General features: G+C 39.3%; 1 protein-coding gene across 2 annotated transcripts in view; it reads right to left on the bottom strand.

Annotated features, from left to right (window-relative positions):
- xpo6 (exportin 6) overlaps nucleotides 1-22,091 on the bottom strand; it is a 52,490-nt gene that overhangs the window by 3,353 nt on the left and 27,046 nt on the right. For both annotated transcript variants that reach the window (XM_062964613.1, XM_062964614.1), the window contains exons 14-23: nucleotides 20,603-20,695; nucleotides 18,634-18,778; nucleotides 18,136-18,282; nucleotides 16,142-16,331; nucleotides 12,861-13,016; nucleotides 12,395-12,509; nucleotides 10,781-10,952; nucleotides 8,247-8,408; nucleotides 4,128-4,226; nucleotides 1,556-1,786 (exon numbers count right to left, since the gene is read on the bottom strand). In XM_062964613.1, coding sequence (XP_062820683.1) covers nucleotides 1,556-1,786; nucleotides 4,128-4,226; nucleotides 8,247-8,408; nucleotides 10,781-10,952; nucleotides 12,395-12,509; nucleotides 12,861-13,016; nucleotides 16,142-16,331; nucleotides 18,136-18,282; nucleotides 18,634-18,778; nucleotides 20,603-20,695 — 1,510 coding nt within the window. The remainder of the gene's footprint in view (nucleotides 1-1,555; nucleotides 1,787-4,127; nucleotides 4,227-8,246; nucleotides 8,409-10,780; nucleotides 10,953-12,394; nucleotides 12,510-12,860; nucleotides 13,017-16,141; nucleotides 16,332-18,135; nucleotides 18,283-18,633; nucleotides 18,779-20,602; nucleotides 20,696-22,091) is intronic.

Here is a 22,091-nt window from a genome sequence, read left to right as displayed (position 1 = left end):
ACGAAATCCAGCATATTTATCTTGTTTGCTGTGTCATAATAATAATAATAATAATGATAATAATAATAATAATAATAACAGTCTTAGACACTTGGGAAGTGTTCGACTTGTGATTTTGTGATACGAAATCCAGCATATCTATCTTGTTTGCTGTGTCATAATAATAATAATAATAATAATAGTCTTAGACATTTGGGAAGTGTTCGACTTGGGATTTTGTGATACGAAATCCAGCATATCTATCTTGTTTGCTGTGTCATAATAATAATAATAATAATAATAATAATAATAATAATAATAATAATAATACATCACACAGTCCTAGACACTTGGGAAGTGTTCGACTTGTGATTTTGTGATACGAAATCCAGCATATTTATCTTGTTTGCTGTGTCATAATAATAATAATAATAATGATAATAATAATAATAATAACAGTCTTAGACACTTGGGAAGTGTTCGACTTGTGATTTTGTGATACGAAATCCAGCATATCTATCTTGTTTGCTGTGTCATAATAATAATAATAATAATAATAGTCTTAGACATTTGGGAAGTGTTCGACTTGGGATTTTGTGATACGAAATCCAGCATATCTATCTTGTTTGCTGTGTCATAATAATAATAATAATAATAATAATAATAATAATAATAATAATAACAGTCTTAGACACTTGGGAAGTGTTCGACTTGTGATACGAAATCCAGCATATCTATCTTGTTTGCTGTGTCATAATAATAATAATAATAATAATAATAATAATAATAATAATAATAGTCTTAGACATTTGGGAAGTGTTCGACTTGGGATTTTGTGATACGAAATCCAGCATATCTATCTTGTTTGCTGTGTCATAATAATAATAATAATAATAATAATAATAATAATAATAATAATAACAGTCTTAGACACTTGGGAAGTGTTCGACTTGTGATTTTGTGATACGAAATCCAGCATATCTATCTTGTTTGCTGTGTCATACAATAATAATAACAACAACAACAACAACAACAACAACAGTCCTAGAAGCTTGGGAAGTGTTCGACTTGTGATTTTGTGATACGAAATCCAGCATATCTATCTTGTTTGCTGTGTCATACAACAATAATAATAATAATAATAATAATAATAATAATAATAATAATAATATACATCACACAGTCCTAGACACTTGGGAAGTGTTCAACTTGTGATTTTGTGATACGAAATCCAGCATATCTATCGTGTTTGCTGTGACATAATAAAAATAATTTTCTATTTTTTATCTTTTCTTTTCTCTCTCTTTTCTTTTTCCTTTTCACTTTTTACTACTATAAAATATGGATTTGGTAAATGTAAAATTCAATAAAAATTTATTTTTTTAAAAACCCTACAACTCCCATGTTACCACAGCACTGAGCCACAACAGTTAAGGTGGTCTCAAACGGCATTTGTTCTGAGTTTCGCACATTTAAGAATCTAGAAACCCTGAAATCTTACCATGGCTTTTTAAAGGAAAGAGCAAAAACATTGAAGGTGTGCCCAACAGCTTCCCCATAGCTATGCCAACCATACCCTGTCCATTTTGAAGTTCCGTCCAAGAACGCTTTTCTGGTTGGCGTCGACGCCGTCACAGCTGGCTAAGAATTCTGGAAGAAACACTGAATAGAAGCTATCGAAGTCCACGGAGGCCATGTTGTAGATGGCAATCCCAATCTCCTCTTGCAGGAGGTCGTGCGATTTATGGACCAGCACCTGAAGCAGCACATTCACAAACTGAAAGAGCATGGCCGTTCGGAAGATTTTCTGCAGGGAAAGACAAGGAGAACTTTCAAGCGACTACAATTGAACCAACTTACACATTTTTTGAGATATGAACCGTCGCTCGGTCAATTTTTTTTTTGCTTTGACATGCAAGCCAAGATTTGAGTTACAAGCGAGCATGAGATAAAAGCTCCTTGCTCTTATGCTAACTGTTTTTTCTGCCAAAAAAATCCCAGGGCTTTGGGAGATTGTAAGGAAGCTGAAGGGCCAGAAGTCTATCATTAGTCTCATTATTCCGATGCACTACTGCAGAATGATGTTCCTAATAGCTTGTAGTCCATCTTTGTGTGGGATATATGGATTCTATAGTGGCTAAGATGGTGGCAATAGGACTATCATTTCTGATGGAATATAATCTAGGGGTATTTGTCCAAAATATTAGCAATTATAACAAGATTATAAGTGGGTGCCAAGAAGAAAAGGATGATGTGTATTGGAAATAATAGCACCCAGTCTCTAGGCCAATGATGGGCAACCTTTTGCACTTGGTGTGTCAAAATTCACCAAAAAACCTAGCATGACTTGGGTGGTGTGTCACTTCGAGAGAAAAAAACAAAATTTCACAATATATATATAGTTTAAATAACAAAAATATATAATTGTAATATATAACTGTATTTAATAAATCAAAAACTATTTACTACCATTATTTCCATGTACAACAATTGCAGTTTTCACGCTGATTTCTCTCTATTGTAGTTTCAATGTAATCATGAATAATGAATATAATAATAATAATAATAATAGAATAATAATAGAATGATTATAGGTGTGTGTGTGTGTGTTGGTGTAATGAGCATGATTCCCATGGACCAAATTACACCAAACAAAACCACTGGACCAAATCACACCAAATTTGGCCACAAAAGACATTAGTCATCCAATCAATCTGCATGTGGCAGCGTGTCAGCAAAAATGGCTAGGCGTGTCAGTGCTGACACACATGTCATAGGTTGGCCATCACTGCTCTAGGCACATATCCTTTTGGAAATAAATGGCAATCATAACCTTATTGAAAAGGAAAACATAATTACTCAAAAACATTTTGTATGCATTCACCATACAGACACATTTCTTATTAAAGTTCAGTTATAGATAGGATGTAGTTTCTCAGTGTGTTGAGTACACAATGTATCATTCTTAACTAATAGTCCACAGCCTTTAGGTATAGTTGTACTCACTGAAGTCCAAAAGACATACTTCTCTACTGAAGTCCAAACAGCAATAGGCATCCACCTCCACTGAGGTATAAAGCAGACTGAATACAAAATGGAGTCCTGAGTCTGAACATGCTCAGGACAATCCCATGTCTATAACCCCTCCCACACCAAAGAGGTACAATTCAACTGGCATATCACATATGCAAAGATGTTATTACGTCTAAGGCTTTTTCAGGCAGGGGGGAATCTTTTTATCCCACCCGCTGCCCCAAATTTGTAAAGGAACTTAATTACGAGGAGTTGCCACTAATTTGTAATGGAGCTAATTATGACTGCCACCAATTTGGAAAGATGAAACCACCAATTGAAATGAATTAGCCACCAAAGACTCAGGGAGGAGATCTTTTACTTATTTACTTTAGATGGTAGCGTACTTGATTCAAAATATATGCGACAGAGGCTTTGATGTTGGAAAAACAAGAACAAGTTTATTCAGGCACAAAGCTTAATAGTTACAATGATGTTTCTCACAAAGAGGTATTCTTAATAACAGTTACAACACTAGAATAAGATGAATCAACTCTCTATTCCTCAGCCACTTTTATACCACAGTCACCCCTGTGATATGCTATCACAGATTCTCTGTTCCTTACTAGGACACAGATTAAATCAAATAAGTCACCAAACTTATTTTAAACTGACTCAAAATGACCAATTGAGTCTCCCTGATCCCCTTAACCCAGGATCAGTCTTCCCTGTGCCTCATCAGAGCACAGACTGAGTCTCTTTTTTAAACACTGCTCTTCCTCAGCAAAACGGCAGTTGGCTCCGCCCACTTCTCCATGGCAACCAGCCTCTGAGTGCTGAGAGCAGCAACTGTAATACTTACCCTTCTAACACACAAACACACAATTAAACATAACATCTGTAAACCAAAAATTTGTACTTCATTACAACATAGGTTAGCAACTATATACATTAATATTATTAGTATTTTGTCAGAGGACTGACCATGCATTCATCTCCCACTGACCAATTCAATGGCCAGTAAAGAGGAGGAAAAGCAAGCCAAAAAAAGAAAAGTGTGAAACCAGTTGCCAGAGTGGTGAAAAAAATGCTTGTGGGTGAATTCACAGGGTAAGGGCGAGGATCATCACACTCACCTTATGGTACAGCTTCTGTTTTGTGTTCAAAGTCTCCAGGTAGAACAAGTTCTGCTTAAACAAATGGATGTCAGGCTGCAGGAAGGACTGGCCAAACGCCTAGGGAACAGAAAAGCCTTTCAGAAAGATATGGTTGTAAACAGAAGATGGACTCCCTCAATGTAGGGAGACACCACAACAGGATCAACCACACTCAACCAAGAACCTCTCCCTATATAGGTAACTTAAGCCTTAGGACCCTTCCAGACAGGCTCTGAATCCCAGGTTTTAAACTGGATTATATGAATACATTTTACTATTTTTGTTGTTGTAGACAAAAAGTGCAGAAGGATTAGAGTTCAGAATGATTTTTTTTCTGACTATTCTGACCATTTATTATATTTCCCATCTTTTGGAGATGCTCTTAAGTCTAGATCTCCACATCCAGGACTCTGGCATGTTATGCACATGAAACCTCCTTTGCTTTCTGTGAGCACACTCACCTACTATAAAATGCATGGAACTTATTTAGTATGTTCCTTTCCAAGAGCCCCCGTGGCGCAGTGGGTTTAACCACTGAGCTACTGAACTTGCTGACCGAAAGTTTGGCGGTTCGAACCTGGGGAGAGGAGTGAGCTCCTGCTGTTAGCCCCAGCTTCTGCCAAGCTAGCAGTTCAAAAAAATTATTTATTTATTTACAACATTTATACCCCGCCCTTCTCAACCGAGGGGACTCAGGGCGGCTTACAGAAATTGGCAAAATTTAATGCCCAAAATGCAATCATAAAAACAAAACAATATAGACAAATCCATTAATAACATTTTTAAAACACATTATAAAAACCTTAAAAAACATATATATAATTAATTGCATTTGTCCGAGATCCACATGCAAATGTGAGTAGATCAATAGGTACGACTTCTGCGGGAAGGTAACGGCGCTTTATGCAGTCATGCCAGTAGCCACATGACCTTGGAGGTGTCTAAGGTAAAGGTAAAGGTTTCCCCTGACGTTAAGTCCAGTCGTGACCAACTCTGGGGGTTGGTGCTCATCTCCATTTCTAAGCCGAAGAGCCAGCGTTGTCCACAGACACCTCCAAGGTCATGTGGCCAGCATGACTGCATGGAGCGCTGTTACCTTCCCGCCGGAGCAGTACTTATTGATCTACTCACATTGGCATGTTTTCGAACTGCTCGGTTGGCAGGAGCTGGGGCTAACAGCGGGCGCTCATTCCGCTCCCGGGATTTGAACATGGGACCTTTTGGTCCACAAGTCCAGCAGCTCAGCGCTTTAACACACTGTGCCACCAGGGGCCCCAGGAGGTGTCTACGGACATGTAAATGTGAGTAGATCAATAGGTACCGCTTCTGTGGGAAGGTAACGGCGCTCCATGCAGTCATGCCAGTGGCCACATGACCTTGGAGGTGTCTATGGACAACGCCGGCTCTTCGATTTAGAACTGGAGATGAGCACCAACCCCCAGAGTCGGACATGACTGGACTTATTGTCAGGGGAAACCTTTACCTTTATTTTTCCAAGAAGAATTGGAAGCATTCCCATTGCAAGCTCCTCTCTATTCTGTCCAGACGACAAGAACAAGGGAATGGCCAAATGCAAGAGGCTGGACTCTGACCTCTGGCTGGAAGCAGGTAGCTTGTGCCAGCTAAAACATCCAGAGAACATTAAACAGAAGCGCCTTTCCTGAGGACCATGACCCAGGTGGGTATGCCAAAGGCCAGACGCACTCAGCTGCAGAAAATGATTGCTGGGAGTTCACATATTTAGCAATATTTTGCTTACAGATTAATGATGGACAAAACAGAAGCGTTGAAAGAAAATATTTCCTCCAACAACATCATGCAAGTTCGTGGTGTGTTCCAGCATTGCTAAAAGGCATATCACTGGGCCCCTGGTCCAAGAAGTGGTTTACTAAGGAATCAGGACACCTTGCTAGTCTTCAATAAAATATTGAGTAAAGAAGCTTCACTGTGTGCCAGAAACGCAAGTCACTTCCGTCTTATTATCCAATCAATCAATCAATTTATTAATGCTCCGACCAATGGTCATATGCATATACAGAAACAACATCAAACAAACATCTATACAAAACACTATAAAATCCAACTTAAAAGTAGGATGCAAGCAGGATAAAACAGAACATGCAAACTATACATTGTGAGGTACAGCAGCACAAGTGCAACATGTGCTGAGAGCTGCACAATTACCGGTAAAATGCCAATGTATAAGATCAGTCATTTAAAAAACATAGGTAAAAATATCAACCAAGCATCTATAGAAACCCTGTAAAATTCCACGGTCTTATTATCCTGCATTTGCCTATCTGCTTATCAGGTCGAAATATCCAGTTGCATTTGGGAAGGTTTCAAGAGGTCTTGACATTTAGGATTGTATTTAACATGCAGTGCATATTATAGACCAGGCATGGGCAAACTTGGGCCCTCCCTCTGAGTGTTTTGGACTTCAACTCCCACAATTCCTAACAGCCCCAGGCCCCTTCCTTTTCCCTTAAGTGGCTGAGGGGGGAAAGGAAAGGGCTTGAGGCTGTTAGGAATTGTGGGAGTTGAAGTCCAAAACACTCAGAGGGAGGGCCCAAGTTTGCCCATGCCTGTTATAGATCCTTTCCCCCTTATGGCCTGTTAGTGTTTTTGTGATATAGAGTGAAATGTTTATCTATTGTTGCTGTTGAATTGTGTTTGTTTTGTTCCGACAAGCATTCCAGCAGTCAAGAGGTTAATTGCAGCGAGCCCTGATTGATTGCTGGAAGGGCAAATGGCAAAGACTTCTGTTTGTGCTACCTGACAGGAAGATACACCACAAGCTGTGGTATGCAGAGGTGGTGCTACAGTAGAGAGAGAACGGACTTAGAGAGAGATGGACATGCTCCATGTTTGTTCGTGTGGATGCAACATGTGTCCTGATAGCTTTGGTCAATTAGCACTGTAAATAATGTAAATAAAGTTTCAGTGCCGCTGAGTTTCAGCAGTTATAAATCAGCGAAGTTGTCGTTCTTGGTCGGTGCCACTTTCGCCGTTTGCAGAGTGGTCTGATGGGTGAGCTGAGGTGGGACCTGGCTCATTAATTAGTCGGGGTTGCCGATTCCCTGACATGGCCATGTTCCAGAAGCATTCTCTCCTGACAATTGCTACATTAACACTTGCTTCCAACATACAAGAGTTCTTTCTGGACTTTCCACAGATATATAAACCCCACTTGCCTAGTTTCCAACAGACCTCACATCCTCTGAGGACGCCTGCCATAGATGTGTGTGAAACATCAGGAGAGAATGCTTCTGGAACATGGCCACACAGCCCAGAAAACTCATAGCAACCCAGTGATTCTGGCCATGAAAGCCTTCGACAACACATTTCAAGCCTTGTTTCTCTGTCATTTTTATGGCTATCAGAATGAAACTTGGCACACTTGTAGGCAACATTTACGACTTTAAGCCTGCCAGGTTTCAAAACGTTTTGGTTATCCACTAATTTTTAGGATTTTTTTTACAAATAATTAAAAAAACTACAAGAGGTATCCCGTTGTGATTGGCTGAAGGAAAAAACCAACAACATGCAGCTGCCATTGTCAATGACATCAACCCCCGCGCCGCAACCCAGACAATTATGCAGCAATTATGGGCCCGGGCTGTGGCGCAGGCAGGAGAGCAAGCCAGCTGCAATTAACTGCAATGAATCACTCTGACCAGGAGGTCATGAGTTCGAGGCCCGCTCGGAGCCTATGTTTGTTTGTCTTTGTTCTATGTTAAAAGGCATTGAATGTTTGTCTATATGTGTAATGTGATCCGTCCTGAGTCCCCTTCGGGGTGAGAAGGGCGGAATATAAATGCTGTAAATAAATAAATAATAAATGTTAAACTGAAAAAAACCACAGCTTGAAACATTCTGATACAACAAATCTTAAATAATCTCTGCAAAATGTTTCAGAGGCTTCCGTTTTGTTTTGTAATGCTTCGAAGGGGGTCCCAGTTCTGATTGGTAATTCGGAGACTTGTATTAACAAATCATGCAAATCTCCGAATTACGAAACAGACCTCTGAAGCTTTGCACAGCCCTAACCAGTATCCTGGTTTTTCCAAGCTGGACATGAGGATGCTGTTTGGATACCTGCATAATGGCACTGAACTGCGCTTGGTTCTCCATCTGCTCGTCGGCTGCTCCTCTCTGGACACTGGCCAAGATGCTGGACTTGAAGAAGTAGCGCCAGTTGTGGTGAAGGACCCGGAAAAGCAACTCAAAGAGCTCTGCCTTCACATCAGGAGACGGGCGCTTGGGGAGGAAGAAAAGGCACAGGGTTTCAACACACTTGTCAACAAAAGGAATCTCATGCTACTACATTTATGTCGGTTCCGTATTGCACTACTACCCAAATAATGTCATCTATAAATTACAAGGCATTTGATCCCCACCCAGTGGATTATCCAGCTTATTTTGATTGATAATGCATAAAAAGATATTTGGTTGAAATTCTGGAACAAGAAAACTTCCCTAAACCTTCCTGAAAATAAATTTACCATAAACTAGGCAAACTGTATATACCGTATATACTCAAGTATAAACCGACCTGAATACAAGCCGAGGCACCTAATTTCACCACAAAAAAACTGGGAAAACATTAACTCCAGTATAAGCTGAGAGTGGTAAATTTCAGAAATAAAAATAGATACCAATAAAATTACATTACCGTATATACTCGAGTATAAACCGACCCGAATATAAGCCGAGGCACCTAATTTCACCACAAAAAAACTGGGAAAACATTAACTCCAGTATAAGCCGAGAGTGGTAAATTTCAGAAATAAAAATAGATACCAATAAAATTACATTACCATATATACTCGAGTATAAACCGACCCAAATATAAGCCGAGGCACCTAATTTTACCACAAAAAAACTAGGAAAACATTGACTCCAGTATAAGCTGAGAGTGGGAAATTTCAGAAATAAAAATAGATACCAATAAAATTACATTACCATATATACTCGAGTATAAACCGACCCGAATATAAGCCGAGGCACCTAATTTTACCACAAAAAAAACTAGGAAAACATTGACTCCAGTATAAGCTGAGAGTGGGAAATTTCAGAAATAAAAATAGATACCAATAAAATTACATTACGGTATATACTTGAGTATAAGCCGACCCAAATATAAGCCGAGGCACCTAATTTTACCACCAAAAAACAAACAAACAAACAAAAACTGGGAAAACATTGACTCCAGAATAAGCCGAGGGTGGTAAATTTCAGAAATAAAAATAGATACCAATAAAGCTACATTAATTGAGGCATCAGTAGGTGAAATGTTTTTGAATATTTACATCAAGCTCAAATTTAAGATAAGACTGTCCAACTCTGATCAAATCATTATTCTCATCTTCTTCAATGTAAATGTGCTTACATATCCTTCTAATAATAATAATAATAGAGTAAAATAATACATGTAATAATAAATATTATAATAAGATCAGAGTGAAATAATAAATGTATTAATAATAATAATAAAAATAGAGTAAAACAAATGTAATAGTAGCAACAATAGAGAAAAATAATAAATGTACCATATATTCTCGAGTATAAGCTGACCTGAATATAAGCTGGCCAGCACCCTCACTTGAGTATAAGCAGAGGGGTGCTTTTTCGCCCCTAAAAAGGGCTGAAAAACACAGCTTATACTGAAATATATACGGTATATCTATATTCATCTCTCTCTCTCTCTCTCTCTCTCTATATATATATATATATATATATATAGAGAGAGAGAGAGAGAGAGAGAGAGATACAGATAAATAGATAAATAGGGATTGCAAAGATTTGCAGGGGGAAATACCTATATATCTGTAGGATTAACAAATATTTCAGGGGAAAATGCTTTGATAAGATTAATGTATATATATGGTTTGCAAACGCTTCAGCAGAAACATGCATATATAGAACCATATTTATAGATCTATAGGGCTTGCAAAGGCCAGTGAACACTTCCAGGCTGAAGTATTTTCTGCAGAGACCACTGAAAATACTGCACGTTGTGGCTAACAAATTTGTATAAATGCCTAGCTGGCATTCAGAAATCTTTTACTGTTGCCAATGTTTTCATGACCCTAACTCTGAAAAATTTATTTATTTATTATTTATTTACAGCATTTATATTCCGCCCTTCTCACCCCGAAGGGGACTCAGGGCGGATCACATTACACATACAGGCAAACATTCAATGCCTTTTAACATAGAACAAAGACAAACAAACATAGGCTCCGAGCGGGGCTCGAACTCATAACCTCCTGGTCAGAGTGATTCATTGCAGTTAACTGCACTGGCTTGCTCTCCCGCCTGCGCCACAGCCCGGGCCCAATGACATTTTCAGCCATTGGTCATTAAACGCTTCTCCTACCTTGCCTTAAATACTGTTTTTATTGATGTAATACTGCTTTGGGCTTGTCCCAGTGTAAGCCCCCCCCCCCCCCAGTCCTTCGGGAGATGGAGCGGGATATATTATTATTATTATTATTATTATTATTATTATTATTATTATTGTTGTTGTTGTTGTTAAACCTTCTAAAGAAGAAGGTGCCAGTTGAGGCTGGTTTCTTCCGCTCTATTTACAGACGAGCGTGTTTCATTCAAACTGAGATCGGACCCACCTCGGCGACAATTGGGTAGACTTGCTCCATGCAGAGTGAGATGATGTTGGGTAGGAAAGGCTTGAACACTTGGCCAGGCTCTTGCACCACCACTTGAAGGATCTTCAGGAATTTCTCCACCACGCGACAGCCGGTACTGCCGTCATGGAGGATGCTTTCTGCCAGTTGTTCTCTAGGACACAAGACACACAATCAGGGACCTTTAAAGGGAGAGCTACGTCTGCTTGGGCAAAAACAAGTTAAAGGGATTTTACAAAGGCATGTTATTGTCACATTTTCCAATTAGAAAACACTAGCTATGCCCAGCCACGCGTGGCTGTGGTGAAGTATGGTGGTATGGGAAATAAAGTATCTTATATTATCTGCTTAGAACTGGATTATATGAGGCCCCTTCTACACAGCTGTATAAAATCCACACTGAAGTCAAGATAATCCCGTTCAAAGCAGATAATATAAGATTATAAATGGGTTATATAGCTGTGTGGAAGGGCATTGAGTCTACACTGCCATATAATCCAGCTAAAATCAGATTTATTATTTATTTATTTGCAACATTTATATACTGCCCTTCTCACCCCGAAGGGGACTCAGGGTGGTTTACAAGTATATATACATACAATTTAATAATCTGTATTTTATAGGCAGTGTGGAAGAGGCCTAAGTGAGGCCTAACTCTGCCTGTCCCCTGGGCTGAGTGGGTGGCTAGGAGACCAAGTGGGTGGAGCTTAGCCTTCTAACTGGCAGCAATGGGATAAAAACAATTATTCCTCTCCCTCTAATTAGGACTTCATTTTTCTTTTCTTTTTGTTGTATGAACGTAGAGGCATGGATGAGGGGTTGTGCTGCCAAGTTTAGTGTTTCTGGGATGTGTAGTTTTGTTGTTTTGTCCTAGGCCGAAATTTCATTACCTGATGGGGAATTCTGTGTAAGTCTAGTCCAGGCCTGGGCAAATTTGAGATCTCTCTCCAGGTGTTTTGGACTTCAACTTCCATAATTTCTAACAGCCCGGAATCACTGGGTTGCTTTGAATTTTCCAGGCCGTATGGCCATATTCCAGAAGCATTCTCTCCTGATGTTTCGCCCACATCTATGGCAGGCCTTCTCAGAAGTTGTGAGGTCTGTTGGAAACTATGCAAGTGAGGTTGGGAGAAAGAATTCTTTCTTTTATTTATTATTTTACTTTGTTTAATAATGTGTATTATGTTGTTATGTAATGTTGTGTTGCTTTTATGACTGTTAACTGCCCTGAGTCAAATCTGGGAGATAGGGCGGTATATAAATAAATTATTATTATTATTATTATTATTATTATTATTATTATTATTATTGTTGTTGTTGTTGTTGTTGTTGTCTCCTTGAGGAAAAAGGGTGAATGTTGCAATTGGCCACCTTGTTTAGCATTGAATGGCCTGGCAGCTTCAAAGCCTGGCTGCTTCCTGCCCAGGGGGAATCCTTTGTTAGGAGGTGTTAGCTGGCCCTGTAGGTTGTTAGGAATTGTGGAAGTCCAAAACACCTGGAGGGCCCAAGTTTGCCCATGCCTGGTCTAGTCCCAAAGTCAGAAGGCCCTTCCAGGACACATCAAGCATGCAACAGATAAGAGAACACGCAGGTTACCTGGTGAACATGTTGAGGAATGTCTGTATGACCTGCTCCGTGAAAGGGACACCCATCTGTACCCTCAGCCCTTGAAACAGGGTGAGGAAAAAACTCAGCATTTCATCGGTCACGTCTGGAAAATGAAGCAAACAGAAAATAAAGAATTAAAAATACCCTGAGATTCTGGCAAAACAGAAACTGCTTTTCCTATGTGATGTTGGGATTTACAGTTTAAAAAACCCTCACTCTGACATCTTTCACAGTAATACAGTTCTCTTCATCTCCCTTTTGACACAAAATAAACATAACCTTAGCATGTATTGAACTGCCTTTATTGTTGTAAAATCATAACGAAATTTGACATTTAATCCCTCCTCATTATCCAGAATATTAGCTCATCCAACGTTCTGCAGGCCCGTTTATATTGATAAGGGGGATTCTACTGTATCTAGACTTTCGATGTAGAGCTGACTTGTCTTTTTACCTGACTGATGAATGAAGGCAGGGAAAAGCGCGAGGGAGACTTGGACAGATTCTTGCAGAGACTGGTAACAGATCTGGCGCGACTTGGTGGCTTCCCCAGAGATGCTCTCCACAATATCTTCCAAGACACTGAGCGTCTGATGGATAACCACCTTAGCTGCAAAACCAAGAGTGTGAATTCAATGAAACCATCCACTCTAGAGCAGGCAGAGTAGCTGAAAGGACGAAATGGGCTGAAATTCCCCAACTGTACAACCAGGAGTGGCGGAATATTATATGACTACTTAGTTTTACTAGAAAAGCACAAAAATCGGTTGAATTACTCTACAAAAGACATCCCGGCTGTATAGAGTATCGAGCCTTTTGTACGTGTTCTTTATTGATCAAAGGAAAAATCCCATCAGCAAAACAAAAGTGTATTTGAACCCAATTTGCCAAACTTCCTAAATCAACCACCTTTTCAAATACGAGGGTTGAATGAAAAGTAATGCCTCCACCTTCGTAACTCCTCAACAGATGGCAGGTACGAACTTGTTCAGTAGACTCTCCTCTACAGTTCCATTTGGAGGGAAGCCTTAGCATTGAACGGTTGTGTTGTTAAAGGGCGAAGTATGGAACCCTGCGCAGACAGGGAAGCCTTAGCATTGAACAGTTGTGTTGTTAAAGGGCGAAGTATGGAACCCTGCGCAGACAGGGAAGCCTTAGCATTGAACGGTTGTGTTGTTAAAGTGCCAAGTATGGAACCCTGCGCAGACAGGGAAGCCTTAGCATTGAACAGTTGTGTTGTTAAAGTGCCAAGTATGGAACCCTGCGCAGACAGGGAAGTCTTAGCATTGAACGGTTGTGTTGTTAAAGGGCGAAGTATGGAACCCTGCGCAGACGGGGAAGTCTTAGCATTGAACGGTTGTGTTGTTAAAGGGCGAAGTATGGAACCCTGCGCAGACGGGGAAGCCTTAGCATTGAACAGTTGTGTTGTTAAGTGCGAAGTATGGAACCCTGCGCAGACAGGGAAGCCTTAGCATTGAACAGTTGTGTTGTTAAAGTGCCAAGTATGGAACCCTGCGCAGACAGGGAAGCCTTAGCATTGAACAGTTGTGTTGTTAAAGGGCGAAGTATGGAACCCTGCGCAGACAGGGAAGTCTTAGCATTGAACGGTTGTGTTGTTAAAGGGCGAAGTATGGAACCCTGCGCAGACAGGGAAGCCTTAGCATTGAACAGTTGTGTTGTTAAAGGGCGAAGTATGGAACCCTGCGCAGACAGGGAAGCCTTAGCATTGAACGGTTGTGTTGTTAAAGGGCGAAGTATGGAACCCTGCGCAGACAGGGAAGCCTTAGCATTGAACAGTTGTGTTGTTAAAGGGCGAAGTATGGAACCCTGCGCAGACAGGGAAGTCTTAGCATTGAACGGTTGTGTTGTTAAAGGGCGAAGTATGGAACCCTGCGCAGACGGGGAAGCCTTAGCATTGAACAGTTGTGTTGTTAAGTGCGAAGTATGGAACCCTGCGCAGACAGGGAAGCCTTAGCATTGAACGGTTGTGTTGTTAAAATGCGAACTATGGAACCCTGTGCAGACGGTCGGTCAATGCAACATAAGCAACGTGCAGTCACTGAATTCTTGACAGCAGATGGTGTCACCCCAAAGGAGATGCATCAGAGAATGCAAGATGTTTATGGGGATTGTGTTGATGTGAGTCCTGTGCGTCACTGGGCGAGTAAGTTTAAAAAGGTTGAGGTGGGAACATCTGACTTGCGGGACAAACACAGAGTTGGACATCCTGTGACAGCAACCACCGAGTTTCACAAGCAAAAGGTTGACAAATTGATTCAGGACGATCGTCGTATCACTCAGAGAGAAATTTCAAGCATCATCGGCCTTTCACAAGAACGTGTGGGTCACATTATTGCTTTGCTTTGCTATCGGAAGATCTGTGCACAATGTGTCCTGCGAGACGCCGGTTGCAGAAACAGAGTGTCGACTTCTTCCATGATGCCTTCAGAAAACTTGTTCATCGTTGGCAGAAATGTCTCCAAATGTGATTGTGTGGAAAAGTGAATAGTGGTAGTTCAAGAGCACATGCTAAGGATGATTTCTGCGTTTGATTTATTAAAATAGTCCCATCCAAACCCAAGTAACGAAGGTGAAGGCATTACTTTTCATTCAACCCTTGTATTATGTTATAAAGCTCCTTTAATGAGTGTTCTGCTTTCCTCTGGAATATGTGAAAATGTCCATTCATTTCCATACGTAATTTCCCGTCGCATGCCGAAGTTTGTATTTCGCTGTGCCAATTATGCGTTTGATTTATTAAAATATTCCCATCCAAACCCAAGTAACAAAGGTGGAGGCATTACTTTTCATTCAACTCTCGTATTTTACTCTGCTGAGGGACAGACTTGATCACTTAACCAAGGCAACTACATTATGAAGCAACTCTGGTTGCTCCTGACACGAAAAAAACAACAACAAAAAACTACATTATGAATCAGTAACTTTTGCTTCTTGCACTCAAATATATTGCCATTGTTTTCTGGGCTGACTAAAACGCCAGTTAAAATACAATCATTTCTGCAATGACTTGGAATTTTGAGAAAATTATGGGGATCAGGACAAGCTTCTCCTAAGAAATCCTAGGTACAGAGAGAGCCAAAACAAAATACAGTAGAGTCTCACTTATCCAACACTCGCTTATCCAACGTTCTGGATTATCCAACGCATTTTTGTAGTCAATGTTTTCAATACATTGTGAGATTTTGGTGCTAAATTCGTAAATACAGTAACTACTACATAGCATTGCTGCGTGTTGAACTACTTTTTCTGCCAAATTTGTTGTCTAACATGATGTTTTGGTGCTTCATTTGTAAAATCATAACCTAATTTGATATTTAATAGGCTTTTCCTTAATGCCTCCTTATTATCCAAGATATTCGCTTATCCAAGCTTCCGCCGGCCCGTTTATGTTGGATAAGTGAGACTCAACTGTATAGCAGCGTCATATGTAATATCTCATTCTATTACTCCTTGAAACTGCGAGGGGGAGGCTTTCAAGCTTTTGATGTTATTCATGGTTGGTAAGTAAGGATTAATTACCAATGAATGGCTAGAACTAGAGTCACAATCAGGTCCCAGTTGTGACACTGACTCTTTGGCCAGGCTCCAGAGAATGGACCAATCCCGCCCACAATCACCATAGTTCCAAGAAAGCCACAGGTTTCCAATGTTATCAATCTTGCCACTACCAGTAAAGCTACAACTGCTTTGTTATGTTAGAGGGCAAAAACTTACTATCGTTCTGCTGTATTTTCCTCTGGGGCATGATGGCACTGGATTTCAAGCTGCGGTAATCCCGGGTGAGAGCGGTTATTAGGCTGGCATGGTTAGTGGAGCGAATGGCCCACTGCTGTTCACCCTCGGGGAGGTTTGGCCCCGGAAGCAGCAGAACGTTTGAGAGGGCTCTGCACACGAGTATCTGAGCCTGCGGATAATAAGACATGCCAGACAAATTAAAGCCCATGTTCATAAAGGCACAGGGAAGGAAAAAATAAAAAACAGCTCTGGAAACCGGTGGAAGATCAGGCAAGATGTGGGCAAACGTCAGGAGAGAATGCTTCTGGAGCATATGTTTGTAATGTAGCAGAATTACTCAGTGCAGGTCCATTTGTATATTGGATTATTTTGGCTAGTTGAGCATAATAATAATAATAATAATAATAATAATAATAATAATAATAATAATAATGAACACGCAAAGATACTGTGGGACTTCCGAATCCAGACTGACAAAGTTCTGGAACACAACACACCAGATATCACAGTTGTGGAAAAGAACAAGGTTTGGATCATTGATGTCGCCATCCCAGGTGACAGTCGCATTGACGAAAAACAACAGGAAAAACTCAGCCGCTCTCAGGACCTCAAGATTGAACTGCAAAGACTCTGGCAGAAACCAGTGCAGGTGGTCCCGGTGGTGACGGGCACACTGGGTGCCGTGCCAAAAGATCTCAGCCGGCATTTGGAAACAATAGACATTGACAAAATTACGATCTGCCAACTGCAAAAGGCCACCCTGCTGGGATCTGCACGCATCATCCGAAAATACATCACACAGTCCTAGACACTTGGGAAGTGTTCGACTTGTGGTTTTGTGAAATGAAATCCAGCATGTCTATCTTGTTTGCTGTGTCATACAACGTCGTTGTGTCAATAATAATAATAATAATAATAATAATACAGTAGAGTCTCACTTATCCAAGCCTCGCTTATCCAAGCCTCTGGATTATCCCAGCCATTTTTGTAGTCAATGTTTTCAATATATCATGATATTTTGGTGCTAAATTCGTAAATACAGTAATTACAACATAACATGACTGCGTATTGAACTACTTTTTCTGTCAAATTTGTTGTATAACATGATTTTTTGGTGCTTAATTTGTAAAATCATAACCTAATTTGATGTTTAATAGGCTTTACCTTAATCTCTCCTTATTATCCAAGATATTCGCTTATCCAAGCTTCTGCTGGCCAGTTTAGCTTGGATAAGTGAGACTCTACTGTAATAATAAAACTTTATTTATATACTGCCCTATCTCCCGGATGGGACTCAGGGCGGTTTCCAGTCATAAAAGCAACACAAACATTACATAACAACATAATAACACATTACAGTAGAGTTCCGTTTAACCGACTTCCGGTTAACCGACACTCCGTATTATCCGACGTCCCAGGTCCCTTGGGAGGCGCTCATGCACGTTGCTAGGTAGCTTGCTATCTACCTAGCAACAAGCACAGGCACCTCCCAAGAGGCAGGGCGGCGAGCAGAGAAGCCCCTTGGGAGGTGCCTGTGCGCGTTGCTAGGTAGATAGCAAGCTACCTAGCAACACGCACGGGCGCTTCCCAAGGGGCGGAGCGGTGAGCACTCATCTTAAGAAGCACCTCTGAGTGTTGTTAGGTAGCTTGTTATCTACCTAGCAACGCGCAGGGTACCTCCCAAGAGGCGGAGCAGAAGCGCCCCTGCGCGTTGCTAGGTAGCTTGCTATCGACTTAGCAACGTGCACGGGGCACTTCCTTCAACCGGCTTGCTGGATAATAGGGCCTCCCTATTATCCGTCAGATCCAGTTATTCGACATTATGTCGAATAACCGGAACTCTACTGTATTAAGCAAAATAAAATAATACAATTATAGCAATAAATCACACTTACATGACCAGATCAAGGGAGCATATCCTGATTTCCCACCCAAAAAACCCTCAAAACTCTCAGGATATTGACCTCTCTCACCTTGTCAGGGAGACGTTGAGCAGAGGTATCGGTGATCTTGTTGAACATCTTCTGCACAGCTGGAATGCTTATCAGAAAGACCGGCCGTACTGTTGTGGCTAAGGAAACAAGGAGGTGGCAGGCCGACAACAGTAACTTCTCCTGTACCTGGGGAGGGAGAAGGATAAAAAATGCTGGAAATGAACAAAGCGGAGGCCCGGGCTGTGGCGCAGGCTGGAGAGCAAGCCGGCTGCAACCAGCTGCAATGAATCACTCTGACCAGGAGGTCATGAGTTTGAGGCCCGCTCGGAGCCTATGTTTGTCTTGTCTTTGTTCTATGTTAAAAGGCATTGAATGTTTGCCTATATGTGTAATGTGATCCGCCCTGAGTCCCCTTCGGGGTGAGAAAGAAGGCCGGAATATAAATGCTGTAAATAAAATAAATAAATAAAATTTTATGTGTATGTCACTGCGGGAAATCTTTTTGCTTTGTTCACTCAGTCCTTGGGTTGAACATACTTTTGAATTGATAAGTGGAGTGATGGCTTCCAAAGCGGTAGAGACCAGTGAGATGAACTGTGCGGGATTTTGTCGATGAACTTCGCCATAGAACTGCGCTAGCCAGTGACAGTAGGCTTGTAGAGCTGCCAGGGATTGCGCATGCCTGGACAGAAGAAAAAGAATTCAATTTAAATGAATTTGTAAAAATAAGCAACAGCCAGGACAGAGAGCAGCTACCAGTAAGATGCTCAGTTTGATCATCCTAGCTTCTCTCTGTCCTGGCTGATCCTTTTTTAAAAACAATCAAAGCAACTTAGTCTTCTTTTTTAAACAAGTTTTTAAATACCGTATATACTCAAGTATAAGCTGACATGAATATAAGCCTAGGCACCTAATTTTACCGCAAAAAAGACTGGGAAAACATTGACTCCAGTATAAGCCGACCCGAATATAAGCCGAGGCACCTAATTTTACCACAAAAAAACTGGGAAAACATTGACTCCAGTATAAGCCGAGATACCAATAAAATTATCGTATATACTCGAGTATAAGCCGACCCGAATATAAGCCGCAGCACCTAATTTTACCACAAAAAAACTGGGAAAACATTGACTCCAGTATAAGCCGAGATACCAATAAAATTATCGTATATACTCGAGTATAAGCCGACCCGAATATAAGCCGAGGCACCTAATTTTACCACAAAAAAACTGGGAAAACATTGACTCCAGTATAAGCCGAGATACCAATAAAATTATCGTATATACTCGAGTATAAGCCGACCCGAATATAAGCCGAGGCACCTAATTTTACCACAAAAAAACTGGGAAAACATTGACTCCAGTATAAGCCGAGATACCAATAAAATTATCGTATATACTCGAGTATAAGCCGACCCGAATATAAGCCGCAGCACCTAATTTTACCACAAAAAAACTGGGAAAACATTGACTCCAGTATAAGCCGAGATACCAATAAAATTATCATATCAACTCGAGTATAAGCCGAGATACCAATAAAATTATTGTATATACTCGAGTATAAGCCGACCCAAATATAAGCCGCGGCACCTAATTTTACCGCAAAAAAAAACTGGGAAAACATTGACTCCAGTATAAGCCGAGTGTGGTAAATTTCAGAAATAAAAATAGATACAGTAGAGTCTCACTTATCCAAGCTAAACGGGCCAGCAGAAGCTTGGATAAGCGAATATCTTGGATAATAAGGAGGGATTAAGAAAAAGCCTATTAAACATCAAATTAGGTTATGGTTTTACAAATTAAGCACCAAAATATCATGTTTTACAATAAATTTGACAAAAAAAGCAGTTCAATACGCAGTAATGTTATGTTGTAATTACTGTATTTATGAATTTAACACCAAAATATCATGATATATTGAAAACATTGACTACAAAAATGGCTTGGATAATCCAGAAACTTGGATAAGTGAGGCTTGGATAAGTGAGACTCTACTGTACTAATAAAATTACATTAATTGAGGCATCCGTAGGTTAAATGTTTTTGAAAATTTACATAAAGCTCAAATTTAAGATAAGGCTGTCCAACTCTGATCAAATCATTATTCTCATCTTTTTCAATGTACACAGTGGTGAAGAAATATAGATGGACAAATGTTAACATTGTAGTAGATATAAATCAACAATAGATATAAAATAATTATGCAAGCATTGTATGATACATTATATATCTGCTATGTGATAAAAGTAATTATTGTATGAAAATTTTTAAATTCAATAAAAACTATTAAAAAAATAAAATAAAATCCAAGCAGATAAAATCAGAGTAATTAAAAGCAAACCAGCAGTAATTAAAAAGTAATTAAAAGCAAATGAGCCTGCCAACTGTGACAATTCCCAATGCTAGCAAGATGCAACAAGGTACAGAGATAAAAGAGTGTTGTTCTTTTATAGAAAGGAAAGTATTGTGTTTCTAATTTCCCCTAAGAGTCCACGCATCCTACTCACACATCAATGAGATCCGGTTTCAAAACAGATGGCACAGCAGTTTCGATATTGTAGAGTTTGACTTGGGATCCATACAGTGTCACCTTGACCAATCTGTCGGGAGAAATGGTCCCGGAAATAGGATGATTAGGTACTATTTTGGAAAAGTGGGAACTGTAAATTCATGCAATCTTCAGTTACATTAATGAAAATTTGATTTTAGGTGGATTCCATTATGAACAGCAGGGAGAAGAAGCAACAGAGGCCCAATTTTGCCAACTTACAAACAGCAATGGATCAGGACACTTCCTCTGCTGCATATAGGCATGGCACTGCTTGTAATACTATCGGTTTAAACACTTAAAAAAATTACTGTATATACTCGAGTATAAGCCGACCCAAATATAAGCCGAGGCACCTAATTTTACCACACACACACACACACAAAACTGGGAAAACATTGACTCCCAGTATAAGCTGAGATACCAATAAAATTACATTAATTGAGGCATCAGTAGTTTAAATGTTTTTGAATCTTTACATCAAACTGTAATTTAAGATATGACTATTCAACTCTGATTTAATCATTATTTTCATCATCTTCAATGTAAATGTGCCTATGTATCCTTTTAATAATAATAATAGAGTGAATAATACATGTAATAATAATAATACATGCAGTAAAATAATAAATGTAATAATAGAGTAAAATAATAAATGTATTAACAATAATAAAAATAGAGTAAAATAAATGTAAAAGTAACAACAATAATAGAGTAAAATAATAAATGTAATAATAATAATTAATAAAGTAAAATAACAAAGGTAATTATATATATGTTTTTAAGGTTTTTATAATGTGTTTTAACAATGTTATTAATGGACTTGTCTATATTGTTTTGTTTTTATGATTGCATTTTGGGCATTAAATGTTGCCAATTTTTGTAAGCCGCCCTGAGTCTCCTTATTATAGTACAACAACAACAAACATTTATTACGGTTCATAGATCCATCAGAAAACGGACAGTCAATTTGAATTCTCCCATCTCAGGAGAAGTTAATTGTACAAGATACATTATTATTATTATTATTATTATTATTATTATTATTATTATTATTATTATTATATCTTGCTTTTTCTCTCCATAAGGAGACTCAATGCAGCTATGCATCTATTATTATTATTATTACGATTATTATTATTATTATTATTATTATTATTATTATTATTATTATAGTACAACAACAACAAACATTTATTACGGTTCATAGATCCATCAGAAAACGGACAGTCAATTTGAATTCTCCCATCTCAGGAGAAGTTAATTGTACAAGATACATCATTATTATTATTATTATTATTATTATTATTATTATTATATCTTGCTTTTTCTCTCCATAAGGAGACTCAAAGCAGCTATGCATCTATTATTATTATTATTATTATTATTATTATTATAGTACAACAGCAACAAACATTTATTACAGTTCATAGATCCATCAGAAAACG

This window comes from Anolis carolinensis, unplaced genomic scaffold (genome assembly GCF_035594765.1).
Source record: "Anolis carolinensis isolate JA03-04 unplaced genomic scaffold, rAnoCar3.1.pri scaffold_13, whole genome shotgun sequence".
Classification (NCBI taxonomy): Eukaryota; Metazoa; Chordata; class Lepidosauria; order Squamata; family Dactyloidae; genus Anolis; species Anolis carolinensis.
The sequence above is the reverse complement of the archived record's forward strand: the minus strand, read 5'-3'. Positions and strand labels throughout refer to the sequence as shown.